The 22,891-nt window shown below is 39.9% G+C and overlaps 1 protein-coding gene across 3 annotated transcripts in view; it reads left to right on the plus strand.

Annotated features, from left to right (window-relative positions):
- The window catches only part of amot (angiomotin), a 46,698-nt gene that overhangs the window by 18,224 nt on the left and 5,583 nt on the right, over positions 1-22,891 (plus strand). The window contains exons 1-12 of one of the 3 annotated variants that reach the window (XM_052100794.1): positions 35-136; positions 3,367-3,510; positions 4,279-4,339; positions 5,722-6,718; positions 7,784-8,300; positions 8,675-8,819; positions 12,464-12,556; positions 12,719-12,864; positions 14,629-14,778; positions 17,959-18,149; positions 19,447-19,829; positions 22,419-22,670. In XM_052100794.1, the coding sequence (XP_051956754.1) occupies positions 4,279-4,339; positions 5,722-6,718; positions 7,784-8,300; positions 8,675-8,819; positions 12,464-12,556; positions 12,719-12,864; positions 14,629-14,778; positions 17,959-18,149; positions 19,447-19,829; positions 22,419-22,670 (2,935 nt within the window). In that variant the 5' untranslated portion in view covers positions 35-136; positions 3,367-3,510. Of the gene's footprint in view, positions 1-34; positions 137-3,366; positions 3,511-4,278; positions 4,340-5,721; positions 6,719-7,783; positions 8,301-8,674; positions 8,820-12,463; positions 12,557-12,718; positions 12,865-14,628; positions 14,779-17,958; positions 18,150-19,446; positions 19,830-22,418; positions 22,671-22,891 lie in introns of those variants that run through there. The other 2 variants (XM_052100793.1, XM_052100795.1) reach the window with 2 other exon arrangements.

Genomic DNA, 22,891 nt, shown 5'->3' on the forward strand with positions numbered 1-22,891 from the left:
TGTAGTGTGCTTACTGTAGCAGTATCGTTGAGCGTGTGAACAGAGTACGACTCAAGGCAAATGTTCAACAATTAGGAGTGTTTGATGGAGTTTTCACACTGAGGACATGTTGGGTGGAGTGGATAATTAATTATCTGTAAGTTGAATTTGAGTAACTTCCAATTGTTTTACATTTTTTTTTATGGTTGCTGTAGAAGTAATGTCTAATTTTTAGAGTTAGATTGCTGAAATGAAAAAGCAATAGACTCATTCACCTAACAAAAAATATTTTTAATCTAAACTTAAAGGAATGTTTCATTAAAAATGTTTAACTCTCATCATTTATTCATCCATTCTTCCGTGGAATACAACAGCAGATGTTTGGCTGAATGACATTCTCAGTAACCATTCCCTCTTATTGTATGGAAGGAAGATGCAATGAAAGGAAATGGTGATTGAAACTAACATTTCTGTGTCTAACTTTTTGTGTCTCTGTTCCACATCAACATGCAAACAACATAATGGTGAATAAATTATGACTTTCATTTTTAGGTGAACTATCTCTTTAAGAGGTATTTGCTGTATGCACATTGTATCTAGTAAATTTGAGGAAACTGATTTCTGAGTCAGGAGGCTAGATAAACGTTCCCCCAGTTTTGTAGTTCTGAGAATCGTGTCTGGCATGCTCCAAACCTTGGAAAGAACTTAAACAGAAGCACACAGTGTCACTGACTTAAACATGGCAAGACTCAGAGGTCAGAGCCTTTGGAAACGCACGTTGAGAGACCTATCTGTGGACTTTCAGGCATGTCAGATTCCCAGAATTCACTGCTGGGCACTCTGGCCATGGAATAAACTGTTTATCTGAAACAGTCAAGGAACTTAAGTTTGAGCGTCAGTGGGGTGTGAGGGGAGGAGGCATCTGAAGCCGGTTTCTTTTTTGCAGAGGTTGGGAAGGGTATTAGAGAGAGAGGTCTGGCTTATTGCATGATTTAGATTGATCCATAACACAGTGTGTAAGTGTGAATTATATGTGGGTGATTAGAAAGTTGGTGTAGTGAGTTTTGTTTCAGAAATGTATTATTAGTCTGAAATGGAGTACAACGTTTTGTCATCACAAGTTTATTTGAGTAGTACTCAAGTTGAGAAGTTGGGGTTATATTTCACTAATAAATAAAAATTTTAATACATTATAAATCAATTTATATCATATTATGGTAATAAGTTGTTTTTAATTGTGTTTAAAATGTAACACAATAAAAAAATCTTTATGGTCTGGAAAATAGGCTATATATATATATATATATATATATATATATATATATATATATATATATATACACACATATACATACAGTAATGTGCAAAAGTCTTTTTTGCTTCACAAAAACATTTGTCTTGGATGGTTATTTATATTTTCAGCTTTAGTGTGTCAATAGGAAAAATAAATGTTAGACTCCCAAACATTTCTTTTAAGAATAGAATAGAAGAACTGGGAGCCCTGCAATAGATGTCATGGTCCCTACAAAGCCCACCACTGAATATTGAGTCAGTCTGGGATTACATAAAGAGACGGAAGCAATTGAGACAGCCGTAATAGATAGAAGAAGAACTGTGGCAAATTCTCCAAGAAGCTTGGACCATCCTATCTGCCAACAACCAAGGAAAAACTGTATCCAGGTGTACATGGGGGAATTGGTGCTTGCAATTAGTATTGAAGGCAAAGGTGGTCACGGCAAATATTGATTTAGCTTTTTTATGTTTACTCGACTTTGTATGACGTTACTTGATAAATGAAAACTATGGCATTATTTTTTGAAGACATCCTCACTATGCAAGTGTGCCTAAAACCTTTTCACAGTACTGTGTGTGTGTGTGTGTATGTATTTTATACATTATTATTTATGCACACACACAAAACACGCAGGTGGCCAAAAGTTTGGAATAATGTACAGATTTTGCTGTTTAGGAAGGAAATTGGTACTTTAATTCACCAAAGTGGCATTAAACTGATCACAAAGTATAGTCAGGACATTACTGATGTAAAAAAAAATTTTTTCTCCCAATTTGGAATGTCCAATTCCCAATTTGCTCCCAAGTCCTTGTGGTGGCGTAGTGACTGGCCTCAATCCGGGTGGCAGAGGATGAATCTCAGTCGCTTCTGCATCTGAGACGTCAACACGCACATCTTTTCATGTGGTTCGTTGAGCGTGTGGAGGCCCACGACATCCACCGCAGCATCTACTCACAACTCGCCACGCGCCCCACCGAATGTGAACCACATTATAGTGACCACAAGGAGGTTACTCTGTGTGACTCTACCTTCGCTAGCAGCTGGGCCGATTTGGTTGCTTAGGAGACCTGGCTGGAGTCACTCAGCACGCCCTGGGATTCTCCTGGGAACTCCAGGGATGTAACCAGCGTCTTTTACCACTGAGCAACCCAGGCCCCCCACATTTTTTTTTATAAAATCACAGACCAAAAATTCAGATATTCTAAAAAGTTTTGATGCATTTTACCCTTGTAATTTATTTACCTTTTACACCTGTGAGGAGAGCAGCTCTGGTGTATGTATCTCTCATACTGTACGTCTCTTTGATCAATGGTGTATTTGCAAATCGAATTGAAATCTTTAATGACAGATTTCGTATCCAGGCAAACAAAAGACATTAACAATGTCACTGACAAGCTAAAATTTAGCTAGATTTTCCTTATAAATGATGAGCAAGTGTAAGCTGTTGCATGCTAGAATCCTAGAGTGTTCAGCAGGTCTGCTAAGAACAAGCGACTTCTTCTGGTCAATAGTTGTAATAACATCACGAATGAATGCAATCTTTACATAATCCCTTTTTCAAAGAAATAAAATCAATCCTCAGTCTTGTCCGACGGGCCATATTCAACGATACAGATATATGGCCAGCGGGCTGCCAGTTTCCCATCCCTGCTCTAGATTCAATGTTACACTGTTTCCTTAGAGATGACATTATTTTGCGTACACCACCTTAAATCCACTTGAGTAATCCATCAAAACTATGCACATCCTGTGTTAAATTTAACCTCTCCCATTCTTTCTGTACCTTCTAATCTGAAATCAGCTTCACTAAACCATAGTATGTGCTTGTGTGTCTGAAGTTTTCACTGGTCTTAGTCCTGTAGTTTAGGCTGGTATTTGTGTACTACACTGCAGTGGTCACATATAACTGTAAGGGGGTAAAAAAGCAAGGGTATTTCTATTTTGGCTCCGTCACAATCCGGAAACGAATGAACTTCACATCCCCAGTTTTCCACATGAAATATACTTCTCTCCTCAACTAAAAAAAAGCCCCTCTGGTTGTCTTTGGACCCCACCCCATTGTTCTAACTCGCAAGGCTGCCTTCCTGTTTCAGAGTGGCTTGGCGTACGGGACCTCACAGACCGTCTGGGTGTTTTGGAGCGACTTGAGGAGCTTCTTCAGAGCAGTGACTCCTGCGAATGTCAGCACCATGAGCAGCCAATAGTGACGTACGACAGCAGCTACATCAGCCACAAAGGTAGGTGATCTGGTCCAATACAGTAGAGTAAGTATGTAAAGACTAAAGATTAACATAGCTGAGATGGAACAAAAAGAACTGTTACAAGGTAACCGTTAGTTCAGTTCTATAACTTTTAAAATGCAGTGATTGACATTTTGTGGTTGAAATTAACATCCTAAAACACCTAAAAAGGTGTTTGAAATGCTTTTAACACCAAGGATTTGTCCATCCCATTTTAAAGTTACTCTAAACACATTTAATGAAAGTCACAAAAATTATGTACAAACATATTGTGCACTTAAAGCTTTGATATAAGTAACTTAATTTATCTTTAAAAGGTGTTTGAAATGCCTACTTTTGGATTTTAAGTTGCTCCAACCACATTGGATGAATGTCATAGTAAACATTCTGATAAAGTAACATAACATTAAGTTGCTGACAAATATCCAAGCATGTCTGCTTTCCATTACATAAATTGCCATATATCCATCAACAGTAGCCAGTAATCATTTCATCCATCTTAACCATTGTTTTTTGACCATATCATTTCACATTTTGTTTGTTGCCATCTCTGCCTTTGGTTCTAAGGAGTCAGTGAGAGAAAGTGTGGCGTTTGTTGGAAAATGACCGGAAGAGGAAGTTAAAGGATGGGGGGTTAATTGTGAGATGCATTTTTCTTCTTTCATTCTATGTATCTCTTCTCTCTCCCTGGCTCTCTGAATTGCAAAGCAGCTGTACACCGATGGTTCCTAACTCGCTGTACGTGTATGTATTTATTCACCACAGATGTTTCGGAAAAAAGCCTCATCCTCCTTGAGAATGCGGAGAATATCAGAAAACAATAGACGTAATAAGTTCCCCTTCATTACTTTTTACATGGTGAAATAACCACTAAACTACAAACTCTGTTCAAGGCCAGTAGTGGCAACCATTCCAATTTAAACACAGTTTAGAGCAGTGTTTCCCAACCTTTTTTGTCTTAGGTACCCCCACAGACATATCACTAACCCCCTGGCAGGGCCACATCTAAAATTCATGGGGCCTGGGACAAAATTATATAGGTGGGCCCCTTTTTCCCCAGGCCCACAAATGATCTTAGTGGGCCCCCTCATAACCTGGGACAATGTTCCCAGTTGTCCCCCAGATTATGTCCCTGCTTAAGTACCCCCTTGAGTATGCATGTCCCTGGTTGGGGAATCACTGATTTAAAGAAGCAGACTTTAAATGAATGCATAATTAAGTAAAATGTAGTTGTAGAGGTACCAGATATTTGCCCGACATTGGCACAAACATTATGGAATGGTTTCCACCTAATGGTTTTGTATTCTTTAACAGCTCACTGTTATCTTACATTGCTCTGTGTGATTTGTAAGTGTCTACAGCTCAAGTCTACAAAAGGGAGATGGGACATGTTTAAAGCTTTGGATAATCAGATGAATCAACGGCAATGCATGTTAAAGAAATGGAACTGTTGTACAATGATGGCATATAAAGGGTATTGATATCATGATTTGCATCAGGGATGGACTTCTACACCTTGACTCTGGGATTTTAACTTTTAAAGTGCAATACAACTATTCATACCCATGGGAGAAATTGGTATTAATTTTGGATTGAGTAAGTGGGACACAGTATCGTTAATGATTAGGCCTAGCTTATTTTGGCATTTAAGGGATAGCTCACACAAAACTGAAAATTCTGTCATCATTTGCTCACCTTCTCAAACTGTACTTAATTTTGTTTAGGTGTAACACAGAAGATGTCAGGCAGAATGTTAGCCTCAGTCACAATTCACATGCATTGTGTGCAGTGAAAGTGAAGGTGACCGATGCGGATGTTCTGCCTGACATCTAATGTCATTGTGTTCCATGAATGAGTAAAAGTCATATGTGTTCCACGGAAGACAGAAAGTCAAATGGGGAGCAACACAAGGGTGAATATACAAAGACAGAATTTTCCTTTTTGGGTGAACTACCTCTCTAACAAAACAGTTCAATTACTTATTATGTTGCCCAGCTATCAACGTGTTAAGAGTTTGGGACAGTTGTGGTGTGAGATTTCAGGCAATCCTCTAAGCACATACAGAGGACTCGTCAGTCTCAATCCATTTTCATTAATTTTCAGCTTTTACACTTGGCATCTACTTTCTTGATGTGCCATTATGGTGCAGCATATAATATAATTTAGTGGCTAAGTTTATCACTCATTGCTCATTGATGTTTTGCGCAGGGAGTGTGGACCGTGCCCGAAGCTCCTCCTTCCATGAGGTGGGCCGGACACGAGAGCTGGAAATGAGGGTGGCAGCCTCCGAGGACACTTCGGCTAGCAGCGGAAGTGGCCACACCGTTTTGCAGAGACTCCTACAGGAGCAAATGCGTTATGGTGAAGGCCGCAATTATCTTGCCTTGCAACATCAACAGCAGCAGCAGCAACATCAACAACAAGGTCCAGTGAGTGGATATCAAGGCCCCGGCAGCCCAGGGGACGAGCACTCGATGGTCTCCCACATCGCAAGGCAGGAGCCTCAGGGCCAAGAGCTGCAGACAGACAGCGGCATGGAGAAGTTGAGCACACGCAATGCAGGAGGGGGTGGCGGTGGCAGTGGCAGTGGGGGCATGGGATCGGGCGGTGGAAGCTGTGTGAGTGGACAGGGGCCAAATCCTGAGGATCTACCCACCTACGAGGAGGCCAAGGTGCAGTCGCAGTATTTCCGTGGCCACCAGCCACAGCAGCCTCAGCCACAACTTCCCCAGACAGTAGGTGCTGCGTTTTACATGACCGGCATCGGCAACCCTAAAGTGCGACCCCCAGAGGGCCGGCCCACAGTGCAGAGAGTGAGTGGAGGGAAAGTACACCAAGATGATGGACTCAAGGATCTTAAACAGGGGCATGTGCGTTCTCTTAGCGAAAGACTAATGCAGCTGTCTTTGGCCACCAGTGGGGTCAAGGCCCATGCACCTGTTACCAGTTCGCCACTCTCCCCCCAGCTGCCTCCACCTGGACTGCCAGGAGACTACTATAAACCAACAGGTCCCCCACACAGGGGGCCTCCACCAGACTATCCTTTTAAAGGTATGGCCTCTCCACCCAAACAACACCAGCACCATCAGACTCAGCACCAAGAGCCAGGACACTTCTATTCAGACCACCGCTCTACCAGCCAGCCAGGCAGAACCGACGTTCCTCATGTCCGCTACCAGCCACCACCTGAGTATGGCTCTTTCCGGTGAGTGTTCCTTACAGGCCTAAGCGTATGCATACTTTTAGGAGTTGTTTGGGAACTGGAAGAATACACCTTGAAACACAACTCTATATAGTTACAGATCACATTTCCTGAGTCTTCAGTTGTTGAAAAATTCCAAATGATGAGTCTTAAACAGCCCTTCCCTACAGTGCTTGGACAAGTTGTCAGGCGTTATGGGAAAAGCCAGTTTTGCCTGTTTCCCTGAATTCATTTGCCTCAGAGCCAGTGTGTGTCATATGGCAAAAGAATGCATATAGAATTCTAATAATCATCTACAACATGTCACAACGTGACAGTTTCTCCATTATGTTGCAGAGATCCAGGAATGTTGACCTTTTTTTGAACAGTTGGAATGCATTACATAGGGCATTGGATAAGTTATTGTTCCCTAACCATGATCTGTTAATTGAAGCCATTGCTAATGTATGTTTGGATCAGTATAATTTATTTATTTATTTGAGTGTTATTGAGAGTTCAATTTATTATTTTGCACAGATTGGCCAATATTGTTTTTATGAAAGGAGACCAGTTATTTTTATGTTTAGGAGTTCAATAATGATAAACAGGACTGTTTTTAATTGTTTTATTTTTACTTTTTGACACAATGGTAATCATTACAACAGTGAAATATGTATAATATGCACTATGAATATTTGAATAATATTAATTATAACAATATTATTATTGGTAAACAATGTCACAATCAAGACTAACAAAGGAATGAGTTTTTGCCATATCCGTAAGCTTTATATTAAGGAACCGATAATTGGTTGAAAATATCAGTAGATAATATTGGCCAAACCAATTTTCTGTCTTTCTCTTATATTTTAAATGAATTTTTATATGTTTGTACATTTTAATCTATCAAAATAAATAAAAAAAATGAAAGTAACTTTAAAATGTTATTAAGTTTACACTGAAAAGTTTGAGTATTGGTAGAAAATATTGGTCAAACCAATTTTTTATATTTTGATTGAATTTGGATTTTGGTTATTCATTTTTAATCCGTTAAGATTTGAATATGATTCATTGCTTTGTCCATATTAGGTCCAGTAAAGAGAGCTCAAGTCACTCTCAAAGGTCAGTCCATCACCACAGCCCCTCATCCTCTGTTACGTCAGGGGGCTCCCTGTCTCGTGCCCAGTCCTCCACTCTCAGCAGCATCTTGGCTGCTTCCCATGCTCTTCCACCCATGGGCCATCAAGGAGAATTACCCTTCCCCATGGGTGCAAGAAACCCACAGGGCCATGTTTCCCACCAAGGTGATCCATATAGCCCAGGTCCAGGACACCCTCCTCATCAGCGGAGCCATGGATTTCCTCATGATCCTTACGGCTCAGCTCCCAGGGGCATTCACATACACCAGCACCAATACCACCAGCAGGGCCCTCAACAGCAGCAACAGAATCCAGGGCAACATTACCCACATCCGCACTCCATGCCAGGGGATCCCTATGCCATGCTGCCCCGGGCCCAGCAGATGGTGGACATGCTGTCGGAGGAGAACCGGTTTCTCAAGCAAGAGCTTGAAGTGTGTGGGGAGAAGGTGTCCAAACTGCAGAAGGTAAGATCCTCTTTAAAGGTTAACATTCTAATGTTTCAGAGCATATGGAAACCAGTTAAGAATACCAGCATATTTCGGGACCAGCTACCTGACTTAAGTAGAAGGTAGATGTCTCATAACTGTGAACCTGTTCCCAAATACAAAAAAATTTGCCTATTCAAAGAACTAGAAGAGGTTTGGAGGTATTCTTTGAAAGGGATGATTTGTTTATTTCCAAAGCAGTAAAAATCTAAGGCGATTCCAATCAAAGCTTGTAAACTGTGTACAAGACACTTTGTCTATGCAGGGGTTTTATCCCTTTGAATTCAGAACATTCATCTGCTCATCTTTCTGTAAGACCACAAGATTGTTAATGCTTTCTATTTGCCCTGCAGCTGGAGACTGAGATTCAGATGGTGTCTGAAGCCTATGAGAACCTGGCCAAATCATCCTCAAAGAGGGAAGCTCTGGAGAAGACCATGAGGAATAAGTTGGAATTGGAGGTGCGCAGGCTGCATGACTTCAACAGAGACCTGAGAGGTAAGAACGCAGCAAGCGTGCGTTTTTGTAATCTTTAAAATACCCTGTTATTAACACTCTTATTAGGTGTATTATGAAAAAACTATTAAAAAGGGATTGATAATTAATTTTATCTGGCCACTGTATCAGATCTTATTATAAGTAATACTCCAAAACATATTTGTGCAATTTTTTAATATTTATTTTTAATTTTCTCCCCTTTTATGCCCAATTCCCAATGCTCTTTAAGTCCTCATGGTGGCATAGTAACTCACCTCAATCCGGGTGGCGGAGGATGAATCTCAGTTGCCTCTGCATCTGAGACCGCCAATCCGCACATCTTATCATGTGGCTTGTTGAGCGCGTTACTGCGTAGAATAGCGTAGGCCTCCACATGCGCTACGTCTCCGCGGCATCCACTCACAACTCACCACGTGCCCCACCGAGAGCGAGAACCACACATTATAGTGACCACGAGGAGGTTACACCATGTGTCTCTACCCTCCCTGGGCAATTTGGTTGATTAGGAGACCTGGCTTGAGTCACTCAGCTGGATTCGAACTTGTGACTCCAGGGGGGTAGTCAGCGTCAATTCATGCTGAGCTACCCAGGCCCCAATTGTTTTTATATTTTTAAATGTTTTAATTCATTTTGCACAATGTTTTGCACTTAAGTTTTAGTTTATGCTTTGCTCACATGCCTGGGTCTCATTAATACCAGACCATGTTATTTTTTACATTTAAGGACAGCTGAAATTAGAACCGTTGTTCATTTATTTGTGAAGTGAAATGCACTTGTTCTTTATTTTGGTCATTTGTTTATGGTTTCGACACAATTCTACCAAAGTTACCTAAAGACTAAAGGTGATGTGTGTCATTGTTTAGACAGACAGGTAGTCCTGCCCCTCAATTATTGGTTGAGATCCATGAATGTAGGGCTGGTCAGGACGCTCAATCAGCAAAAGTGCCACAGAACCAAAGTGTTACACTTTTTGGTGGATTCACTGTATATTAAGCTGGGATACAAGGAAGTATTTCAACAAAGAAAAAATTAATTACACTTCACCATTATGTCGAGGTGGTCCAACATGGCTCCAACGTTCTGTCTTTCCCAGTCAACAAGGCTTCTTATTCTTCCCCAAAGCTCAAGGCATTTGTATTTTAATTTAGTTTGCTTTCTTTTGTTTGATATTTAGTAGCCCAGTGCAGTATCTCTTGGAGTCCAGAGCAAAAGTCTCTCTGGCTCATTTCTCTGCTGCTGGCTCATTTCTCTGCTGCTGACAGCAGGCTCACTCAGCTTGAGCGTGGCCACCTCAATGACCATGCCTCACTGTGTTCTTTAGTCCAGCAGAAAACAGAGGAGCCCTTTTTATGGCAGTGTGCCCAGACTTTAAGTCCACAGGGAGCTCCCAGAATTTTATAGCAACATTTTTCTTCCCTCTCACTCACCCTTCTTTATTTCAGTACATGTTTCTCCTGATATACCATTTCTGCTATTGTTCAAACTTATATTTTGCCTTTGTATATTCCAAGTCAAGTGGTTTTTATTGTCGTTTCAACCATATACAGTTAGTACAGTACACAGCGAAATGAGACAACGTTCCTCCAGGACCTTGGTGCTACATAAAACAACATAGGACAAACACAGGACCACATGAGACTACACAACTAAATAAAATACCTTTATACTTATTTAAAGTGCATGTGCAAACGTGCAAAAAGTACGGGACAGTACAAGAAATTTCTAACAATGAACAGGACAATAGGCACAGTGAGAGACAGTGCAGCGCCGACCAGTACACAGTAGTGCAAAAAGATGACAGTTTCTAAAAACGTAAACATAACATACTATGAGATAGTGTTCATGCACATAGCAGTCTCTGAGTATTGAGGAGTCTGATGGCTTGGGGGTGGGGGAGCTGTTACACAGTTCATAATCAATAATTAGTGTTGTTTGCTAAAACAAGAGTCACTATTGTTATTGGTCATAGTTGGGACACCTTCGCCCTGGCAACAATCAATACCACTTACATTTTCTTCAGAAAATTTTAAAATCTTCTATTTATCTTCTCATTAGGGATGCTCTGACGTATCGGCTGCCGATATTTATCAGCCAGTTATTGACCAAATTAAAAACATTGGCATATCGATTATAAACATGAAAATGCCGATTTGAAAAACTGATGGATTATTTATAATTAGTAAAACTCTTTGTAAAAACTCTGTGAAATCCAGAAATAATAAGTCACAATATGTATAGAAGGGTTGGCACTCCTAAGAACATGCAATGTGTTTTTTCTTTCTCATTCTCATGTTACCGTCATACTACATGATGAGGGAAACCATCCAAAACACTTTGAAAGCAGCAGACTTTGACTTCTGAGACATCAGTATAATATAATTAATCCTACATGATACACTTATTAAATCACATCCATTATACCAATATAAAACACATTTAAAAGGGGGGTTTGTTTCTTTGGTTAAATCTTTTTATTTTTTTAATTTATTTATTTTTTGTCCATGATGTGGTTGATATTTCTGTGGAATTGCCCAGCATATGGATAGTATGAATTTGTAATGTGTAAAAGTGAAAAAACAAATTGTTGTTTAGTTATGTTGCTTTGAAGTGCAAAAATGTTTTAGAAGTACAAAATAACCTTTTTTTTCTTATGTCATCATGCTATCATATTTAGTTATTTTTGTATATTTTTAAATATGTTTATCTTCTATTTTTCTTTCATTGTGGTGAAGCTCAGATCAGTGATCTGATGACAAAATAAGGTGAGATAAGGCAAAATATTGGTATCTGTATCAGCCTACATTTTTTTTATTTATTTTTTTGTTGTTTATATTAAAAAATTATATTGGTGCATCCCTACTTCTCATCTGTATTTTAAATCTAGATTTTAATCTAGATTGTATTAAGAGGCTTTAAGAAGTGGGAAGGGGGATAGTCATTTGATTCTGGAATGCTCATCTCACTGGTTGACAGGGAAATATTTTTTAACATTTGGCCTTCTTTCTTAATGAATGGTTGGCCATTGCACGAAAACAGCATCCCCCGCTATATAATGGCCCTTTTATCTGGGCCATTTTTTTACTTTATAGCACATTGTGAATTATGTCAAGACTGCTCTTTGGGATTTGGGCTCATGTAAAATGTTTGTTAGACTTTTGTTTTCCAGTTTGCTGAGCAACCAGTCCAAGTTGAATTTTATGTGTGTACAGAGGCCTCGAATACAAGCTACATTATATTTTATTTTGGAGGGATGGAGAATATCGCACAAATCATTTGTTAAAATAATTATAGATTTTGTTGCATTTATTATAAGTAAATATTGAATATTTATTCAAAGTCGGAGTAGCATTACGTTCATATTTTGGGATTAGTATTTGGAAAAGACTTGATTGTGGTCTTCTCCTCAAATAAATTATAACCACATTTGTTAATGTGATGCCAAATAAAGTTTTGCATGAATGAATTCCTCTACATTAACATGAAAAATGTTAATGTAGAGAAAAACTTGGGTTTTTGAATCCAAGTTTCTAACACTGACTTGATCTAATGCACATTGACAAACTTTTCAAAGCAATGTCAGATTTTTTAACCATAAAATTGGTGGAAAGTATTATGGCATTTTCTTTTTATTGTATTTGTATTAGAGCGAATGGAATCAGCCAACAAGCAGTTAGCCGCGAAGGAGTGTGAGGGCACAGAGGACAATCGGAACACCATCTCGCAGCTTCTGGCTCAGAGTGAGTGGACATCGGAATCTAGAACTCTCTTGAAGCCAATGTGCTGCACTTACAATTTATTTTGAAATACTGTACTGTGGATTTCTAGGCATGGACATCAGGTAAGAAATATAGGAAGAGAGACTCATTTTGAAGAATTACCTTATTTTACAATTTTTTTAGATAAAGAGACACAGAGAGAGAAGGAAAAGCTGGAGATCGAGATGAATTTGCTTCGCTCCACCAATGAGGACCAGCGCAGGCACATTGAGATTCGTGATCAGGCCTTGAACAACGCCCAAGCCAAAGTGGTCAAACTGGAGGAGGAGGTAAGCTTTGGTACCCCTGTAGCATTTTAGGAATTAGTAGTGCACTTTAGTGCATTTGTGTAGATGTTCATCCTTCTGTTCAAAAAATGTCTTCTGCTTGCGAATAATTTGGCTTTCATGTGAACACTCTAAATTAAGGAAGTATCATCTCAGTGCATGCTGCATGTTTTGATTATAACATTGTTTGTGAATGCAAACTATTTCAAATATTTGCCTGTTACAGTTCATTATTTAAAGCTAATGACATGCAGCTATACTAGGATGTAGTTTGTGGACATTTTTGTCCTTGTCGTCCCCATGTATAGAATAACTGAAATGCAGCTGAAGTCTTGTAATGTACGACTAGTCGATACAAACCCAATTCACCGACTTGTAGTACAACTAATCCTGGTGCAAACTCTATCTAGATAACTTAGTTGCACACTCTTGCTTTGTGTTCTTGACATGATTTACTCCACACTTTCTACAGTCTCCACAACTGTGTTTCTGTGTTTAAGACATGCGATTTAGATGTGAGCCCCCTTGTGGTCACATTGTTCATCTCGCTGCTCTGTCAAGACCTCAAAGAAGGAAATATCTTTGGAAGATTTTGGAATGATCTATTATTCTGGAATTTTTTTATTTTCTCTTAATCAATTTTGGCTCAGGAGTTGCTGAATCATGGTACAATCCAGATGTAGTGCTGAGGCAGTTTGCCTGTTTAGTACCAGTTTTCTATAGTGATTTTTAGAGAGCAATTGATATATTCCAGGTACTATTCAAATTCCAAAATGAAAAATATAGAGCGACTTGATTTTATCCATCTGGAATTGAGTGGATTGTAAAAAAGTGGGCATTACTTAGCAGAATGGAGGTTGAAAAATAAGAGGAATTGGTTATGTCAGTCGAAAAGGAAAGTAATTCCATTTCAATGAAAGATCACAAAGACAAAATGGGAATAACATGCACCAATGATTTGTGCACAATAGACCATTCCCCTGTGTTAAGAAATCAAATGGGGTCATTTTTTATTTCATAGTGATTTGAATTGACATTTCATATAGTTACACAATTTATCATCAAACCCATCCCTATGGTACATCCACCACAATGTTTCAGCTCAAACTTCACAAGTTCTTTGAAGTTTTTCCTGTCATCTCCTCATTGCTGCAGTTAAGATCTTTAAGCTTGAGTGAACCGTTGGCCACAACCATCTCTGAAACAACACAAGGTCTATTGAGGCCACAAAAAAAAGCTTCAATGGGGAGAAAAGGGTGAACCCCCCAAACCAAAGTATTTTTTACTGTTTTGAACTCCACACTTGAGTATCTGTAACAGTTGGAGTCTATGGTTGAGCTCCCTTGGCTCGCTTCCAGTTGTCCCTTTGGCCCGTGCTGAACGGGGCGCGCACCCTTACGTCCCAAAATGCACCGGGCCATTCCACTTTTGTTCTGACTTGTCACAAACGCCCGCTTGTTCCTCTAACAAAGCCTCTTGAGTTGTTTGCCATGAAAGGACTTAAGATGGCTGAATTCTTGCCCTCTCCACCCACCCCTTCCAAACAGGAGCCAAATATTCTGTGCTCTCTGCACTGGGTCTTCTGTGTTATGTTGTCCCGCCCTGAGCTAAATTGGACCATTCATTTTGGCTTCAATTATGGCCACTGGTGGACTTTAGTCACGTAGAGGAGAGAGGGGTTGGAGGACACAAGGGGGCATTGTAAGGTGGATGGTGGGTGGGCTTTTGGTTGCAGCATGGCCTGACCTGATTTTTTTGTTTTTATAGCTGAAGAAAAAGCAGGTGTATGTGGAGAAGGTAGAGCGAATGCAGCAGGCTCTAGCACAGCTTCAGGCCGCCTGTGAGAAGAGAGAACAACTTGAGCACCGGCTACGCACTCGGCTCGAGAGAGAACTGGAATCACTGCGCATGCAACAGGTACGAGATACACGCGCACACACACACTTGGCTAGCTCTATTTATGAATATAAGTCACAAATAGCCAGACTCGACTATCAGCATAAATTCTGGTGCACACGTAACACCCAATTAGACAGGAAGGAATTATTATAGGAATTGTCTGACCAACATATTTCTGCTTTTAGACCCAATAACGACAAAATTGTTCATCTCTTATTTCTCAAGTTGAACAAACAGTTTTAAGAATCTAATTTTGAGCATAGTAAACAAATATTCACTTCACCTGTATTATTGACATTGACAACTTACACTTGCTCTTTACTCTATTGATATAACGTACAATTTTGAGTATTTTGGAATCTAAGGCCATGTCAACTCTATTACAGATCCTGTTTGCTAAAATCATCATATTCCAAAGTATCCAGTGCTACGAAGTAGAGGTCAACCATCATATTCGTTTTACCAATTAGTCGTTGCTGATTGTTGCTTTTTGGAGCTATTGGTTACTGGCAAATATCTGCCATTTTTCAATAGTTGTTTTTTTTTCCTCTGTGGCAAAAACTTTTCATCTCATGAATACTGTATATAGGCTACAAAAAGCTTAATTTAGTGACCTTTTACATACAGAGCATTATAACTGAGCCAAGACTCTTTCACCATCACTAGCCTAATTTATGATTTTAAATGCAAAATGTAAAAAAAAAAAATACAATTGACAAGTGATCACCGATGATCCACTTTTGATGAATAATGATCTACTGTTGATGAATTACTGCTCATCCATTATTTATTTGCCCATATGACCATGTTCAAATATATTGTAATACGGTCTTCACGGGTCCAAAAATGTGTGTCCGAACCCGAAGAGACTTGGAAATGTACTACCTTGAACGGACTCGGACCCGTCTATTATTTGAAATCTGGACCCGGCCGGGACACAGACCTGATTGAACATGATCGGCACAGATCCCACAGCTAATTGCTATTAACAAGTTAATTTACAAGTTGTGAAAATAAAACTTTGTGTTTTACCTAATTTAATGTTATTAGCCTTCGCTCCTGTACCTGACCATGATGCATACAATCTATCCTCCTTGTCAAGAATGTTGGTATAATAACATCCATGTTGTTCCTCTCTTGCTGATTGAAAGAGCGTGTATAATCCAGTCATTATTTCAGCTTCAAAAATGACAAACATGGCAGTTTTTTCTTGCATAGTTTCAATTGCAATTTTTTTTCTCGCATAATACGATAACTTTTGAACTATAATAACGATTGCTTGTTCAGTGCCACGGCCGCTAATGTTAGCATTACTAATTTGCTGTCATCTGTGCCCTCTGAGACGTGTCTGACCATAGATTTTAGCGAATGAACATAGAACAAAGCGAATGAACTCCAAACACAATATCTCAAAAATCACGCAGACGCCAATAATGCACTTCGGTTTACGTCATCTGTCAAACACTGATATGGCAGAATAAGTCCGCCTTCTAAATAAAAGAGCAATCGTCAATTGGTAAAGTCCCAGGACACGAAGTACAAGAATGGGACCTGACCCAGACACGGCTGACCATTTAAAATATGGACCTTAACCCGTACGAGGGTCGGGTGGGACCATGAATACATTGAGTTATTGTTGTTTTTTTGGTTGCGCAACAAACACACATCTGGGATTTTACTAATTTTTGACTCTTGCAGTCTCTGTCTGTGCCCTTCACAGTAAGAATTGACTACAATGTTTTTTTTTAACATTCAATAAATTGACCTCTACTAGAGAGCGTTTTCTAAAGTCTCCAATTTCTTGGTTTTTAGTTTTTAGTCTTAGTTTTTCAATTGTTTTAGGCTAAAGTGAAATTATTCAAACTGATTATCAGTGTCCCTCTAAATTTTTTACATGATGTTTAGTAATGGGTAAATCTGAAAATGGATTCAACCCGGAGAGCAAAGTAGAATATTCATTTGTGCTCAAAGATATCTTGATTTGCTGTCTCAAACTAAATCCTTCAAAAATTTGAGGCCATAAACTTTGTAAACATTGGCAAATTCAGTGACTAGTTCTTCCTTAAAAGCAATCATTGTATCAACCTGGTACCTTTTAAATATTACATTGTTTCCCTGCAGACTGATAAAACTTGTGCACCCTGACTCCCTGAAATTACATGAAGCCTGCCAACCATATTAGAGCTGAATACACTCAAATATTAATACAGCGTATACATAATATATTAAACTCCAGAGGAATGTGAAGTTTACCATGTTTCCTTTCTACACAGTCTGTTTAAGTATCGTCCATAAATTGATAAGTCTCAGCTGCAATCAGTAGGAGCTCTCTCTCGCTCTTTGTCCTTCTGGAGATTGTCCATTTCCCTTCATAGCCCCTCTTCCTGTGTGTCCAACCCAGTGTTTTACTAGTCCCTAATCTGGAGGAAAGATTACAGCTGTGTGCGTGCATGTTGGAGAGGGAGAGAGAGAGGCATAGCAGACAGCTGTATTCTTCATTAGGTGTCAAGATAGTGGACATTCTTCCTGTGTGCTTTTCCTGCAACCCAGGTACCTGAAAAAACCTTCAGATGAGATCTGCATACTTCAGATTAGTGGTACTCAGCCTTAGCTAGTTTAGAAACCAACTTGACAAATTTAATTTAAGAAATTTGATCTCTCTTAAATTCTGAGATTTCAGCGCCACAGAGCAGAGATATACGTCCTACACTATTCGATACTGATCAAGCTTGCACTCCTCTTTGAATGTTCATTTGCTCATCTGAGTGGAAGCTGCACTGAGACAAAGCTAGCTAGCTAACTAGTTACAGTGATGCTAAATGATGTTATTTCAGCAGCCAAGGCTCAAAAGAAAAGAATTTGGGGGTAAAAGGGAGCCACAAAACAAATTTTCAAAGGCCCGTTTTATGAGGCTCATTAGCCTCAGGTTGAGTAGAAATAATGTAGATGTTTAAAGTTTGTTTGTTTTATTCTTCGAAGAGTAGAATTTGTGAAATTTTACATCAGGGCTTACAGTGATAAATGATAAAAAAGTTTAGTTTTAACTCAAAAGCATTTCAGTACAACAAAATAATTAAGATGCATATTGACATATGCTGACATATTGCTGCTTTTTTATGCTGTTTTCAAATACCTCATACCTCCAGAGTTTATGAATTTTTTTTTTTCAAAGATTTATACCTCCTGTTTCTCTTTTAGAGACAGGGTGGTTCTCAGAACACAGTTGGCCCCGAGTTCAGCACGGCAGCTCTGATGGAGCACCTGAGAGAAAAGGAGGAGAGGATTTTGGCCCTGGAGGCCGACATGACCAAATGGGAGCAGAAATACCTTGAGGAGAGCGTCATGAGACAGTTTGCACTGGACGCTGCTGCTTCTGTGGCCACACAGAGGTAGAAAAGTGAACTTCACTAAAATTGTAGGAATGTAGTAGGTTACACATGCTTTCTCAAGGATATTAGCTCAAAACTTCCAGTCAAACATATTTTTGTTAAAATAGAGTTTTACAGACAGAAAGATTTAACCTGAACTGGAAAGGTGCACTGCAATGGGAATGGAAAACTGTGACCAAGAAAAAAAATTTTTGTATTTAATTAATGCTAGTCTGATCTAAAGCTAAAGTGTGTAACTTTTTCTTTGTTAAAATACTTTCTCTTATTCCAACAAAACTACATCTGGTTAGAAACCTCATTAAGTTTTTACATTGAAACATGCTTGAGACAAAAGACTAGAGTCTCTAGTTTCATCTGATATGCTGTTTAGAACATTTCTCGGATTTATTGCAAAAGATGCGCTGTTAAACAACGACCACAGACGAGTACCATAGGGCTATTTTTCACGTAGAAATGTTCAAGATGCATTATCACATTAAGTATCAATGGGTGCATTCAAAAGATGGAAAATGTTGCTTTCAGAGACTGTATACAGAGTTAGGATGAAAATAAGGTGTATTTCAAATGTTCTGAGACCAGTGAAGACAGACAGCACACTGGAGGGTAAGTCATTCGCTAAAAAGGGAGGAAGGAATCAAGAGATCATCATATAGATCATCATCATCTTACTTACGCAGCCTAGTGCATTTACTTCTAAAATTCGACCAAAAGTTCAGTTTCAGGCTGCAGATGCTGTATGGAACACTCAACATGTTTGGCAGACATGGAACAATGATAATCAGTACATAGCTTCAGAATTTACAAGGTATCATTTTATTTTTTTAACATGGTTGGCATTGATTGGATGATGTTGGCCATTACTTTGAATCAGAATTAATTATCGAAATTTCTGATTAGTGAAATGATTTAGCACTGGCATTTGACAGCGCAAAGAGAAAACATTGAGATTGTATTACCAAAGTAGAAAAAAACATTGTAACAAAAGTCAAATCAAGTCAAATAATTTTTATTTGTAAATTTCTAGTGCTGTAGAAATCAAGAAATACACAATTCAGCTTTAAGTTAGTCTTGCAAGCCAGACATTTGACTTATCGGTATATCCTGGGAAAATGAAAAGAAAAGTTGGCCTTATGGAAATTAAATAAAAACTATTTATGCATCATTGAAACATAATGAAAACTAAACTGGAAAATTGAAAACCAAAACGCTTCCTGAAAACATTATTATCCCTGTTTTATCACTGGTTTTGGTGTGCGCATGCATGTGTGTTTAACATCTAACATCTGGCCTTATCCAGAGACACGTCGTCCTCCGCCATCATCAGCCACTCCCCCAGCAGCAGCTATGACACTTCAGTCGAGGCGCGTATCCAGAAAGAGGAGGAGGAGATCCTGATGGCCAACCGCCGCTGTCTGGACATGGAGAGCAGAATCAAGAATCTGCATGCGCAGATCATCGAGAAGGACGCCATGATAAAGGTACTGCACCAGCGCTCCCGCAAAGAACCTGCCAGCAAACTAGACACCCCGGCCATGCGGCCCTCCAAGTCCCTCATGTCCATCGCCACAGGCACTGGCAGCTCCACAGGCTCTGGGCTGCTCTCACACTCTCTAGGACTCAGCGGAAGCAGCCCAATCACAGAGGAGCGCAGGGAGGACCGCAGCTGGAAGGGCAGTCTTGGTAAGAAAGTTTAAAGTTATGTTGAAGAGGTCAAACTTGCCATTTGCTGTCAGTACAGTTTGATCCGGTGGTTCTCAACTGGATATATTGCTTTCCTAATTATCCATTATTCCATGATGGCTAGTTTATAAATCATGTTCTGATTGGGTCTCAAACAACAGGGAAAAAACTAATCTAAATGGAAATAATTAAATAATCATGCAGCGCTAAATAAATGGGCTTATCTATGTTCAAAGGGTAACTAAATACCTGCTCAGAGTCTGACTCCACCCACTAGAAATATTTGAAAATGCTGGAAAAGTGGGCAGACCCCGGCGGGGATAGAGGGAACGAACCGAGTGCGGTGCTGAGCGGGGGGCACCTGAGACTCGTAGTGACGGATTAATTGACAGCTGCTGTCAGACTCTATATTATTATTATTCCTCACACGGTCGCAAGACGACATGTACATGAATCTGGCGTGGTGAGCTGGAAGGTGCTTACGTCAGCTGTCACCGCTTACGTCACGAAGTACCGCAACAGCCAATAGGAAAATTCAACTGCAGTAGCCACCGTTCAACCTGAAGAGGGCAGTTGGTTTAGGGTTTAGTTACCCTTTAATAGGGTGGAGAAAACTCTTCCTCCAACTACTGTTTTTGTCATCAAAGCACTGTTGACAATTTTGCAACTTTGTTGCTAGATTTTCCCATCAAGCGGCCAGCTACAATTTTAGTGACTTGCTGTCTGCATTAGCGACTTTCTTCCACATCTGGCAACAGAAAAAAACATTAGCTCTATCTTGAATGACATCTTATCTCATGAATTTTTCTTGGTGTTCTAGCGCCCCCTTACGGCTCAAGTAATATGTTTTACCTGAATGCAATCAGCAGTGTTGTTGGTTTTTGTTGTGAAAGTATCAACTGCAATTCACATGCATGCTCTCCTTTCAGTGAAGGAACGTCACCCTTCTGTGATAGAAGAACATTGAGAAATTATCTAGCAGGGTGAGAGAAAAAGAGAGAGAGAATGTTTATGAAACCCTGATCTTATAAAGTATACAGATAAGTGATATAAACAGATGAGAAGTCACTGTCAAAAAATGAATGTGACCGTAATACTGGCACAAGTAATAAACACTGCTGTTTGTTGATGTTCAGCTTGTAACACCACACCGCTGCCTACCCCTGGTTATTATTGCAAGGATAATTTTGGACTGCATGTCATTGTTCAATAATGCAGTTCAATTACCGAAAAAAATCCCCATATACACGATCAGCCACAACATTAAAACCACCTAACTAATATTGTGTAGGTCCCCCTTGTGCCACCAAAACAGCACCAACCCGCATGTCAGAATTGCATTCTGAGATGATATTCTTCTCATCATAATTGTACAAAGCTGTTATCCAAGTTACCATAGACTTTGTCAGTTCTAATCAGTCTGGCCATTTTCTCACTGGATGATTATTTTGTTTTTGGGACCATTTGGAGTAAATTCTAGAGACTCAGCAGTTACAGAAATACTCAAACCAGCCTGTCTGGCACCAACAATCATCCATGTGATTATATAGTCAGCCAATCATGTGGTAGCAGTGCAGTGCCTAAAATCATGCAGATACAGGTCAGGGCAGGAGCTTCAGTTAATGTACACATCAACCATCAGAATGGGGAAAAAATGTGATCTCTGTGAACTGGACCGTAGCATGATTGCTGGTGCCAGATGGGCTGGTTTGAGTATTTCTGTGACTGCTGATCTCCTGGAAAGTCCCCTTTCTGCTGGACAGAGTGGATTGTGAGGGCGGTTAGTATGCTCGGTGACTTGTATGAGAGTGGAGTGTTGAGATCCTTTGAAAATTTTATGTACTATTTATGGGAGTAGCATACACCCCCCCTAAAGTGGCAAGATACTCTGGAAGTGGTTATTAATGCTTTTGGATAAGGTCATTAGGCATCAGTGTATTTACTCACTGCTAATTCAGAGTCTGGGGATGGAGCATCAATGTCTCAAGAGATTATGGCAGAAAGATTTAAACTTGTGGCTGTGGCTCAGGTGGTAGAGTGGGTCGGCTGCTAATTGCAGGTTTGGCATTCCCGGCCCACATGACTCCACATGCCTGTGTCCTTGGGCAAGACACTGAACCCGAAGTCCCAATGGCAAGCTAGCGCCTTGCATGGCAGCTCTGCCACCATTAGAGTGTGTGTGTGTGAATGGGTGATTGGTACCCAGTGTAAAGTGCTATATAAGTGCAGACCATTTACCTAATGTTGCAGTCAGTTGACGCTGTTGAATAGCGGAAGCACTGAGGCAAGGCTCTCAGGAGCGCACATAAACGTCACTTTGGATTTTCCAGGCAAAAGCGACCCGCTCCCTTCGCATGAAAATCAGTCTACAGGCAACCTAGGAAGTCCTAGGCTTTTATGTGAACAATATAACTAATTTAACACAAAATATATTTGAATTTACATACAAAATTTATATCAATAATAAAATCAAGTTTGATAATTTATTAACCATTATTGGAGATTGCTGCAATTTAAAAGCAATGCTTCTGCATATACTCATTATATACATTCCCCTACCCTTAATTTTCTCTTCTCTTCATGTTGCAGGTGTTCTGCTCAGTCCAGAATTCAGGGGTGATTCTCTGAGGACAGAGTCCATCTCCTCGTCTCCATCTCCAGTCCTGCCCTCAACCCCCATGCCAGTTGCTACACACTCAAAGACGGGCAGTAGGGACAGTTGCACCCAGACAGACAAGGGTCAGGAAGTCAGCAAGCCAAGCACACCAGCACTGCAGAGTGTACCCGGACCCAGCCGGATCAGCAGCCCAAGCCCCGTCTACATCCCTGACCGCATTGCCGGTAACAATCTTTCACACACACAATGCATTCATAATTCCAAAATACCATATTACATTCAGGCATCAGCTTAGCACAAAAAAGCAGGAAAATGTCCTGAGCGAAGTGGGGGAAAACAAAGGACATTTTCCTGCTTTTTTGTGCCCATTACAATTTCAATTTAATTCACCTCATAATGCTGTGAATATCATATACGAATGTCTCAGAGGTCAACGTTTGCAGAA

This window comes from Xyrauchen texanus, chromosome 31 (assembly GCF_025860055.1).
Source record: "Xyrauchen texanus isolate HMW12.3.18 chromosome 31, RBS_HiC_50CHRs, whole genome shotgun sequence".
NCBI classification, from domain to species: Eukaryota; Metazoa; Chordata; class Actinopteri; order Cypriniformes; family Catostomidae; genus Xyrauchen; species Xyrauchen texanus.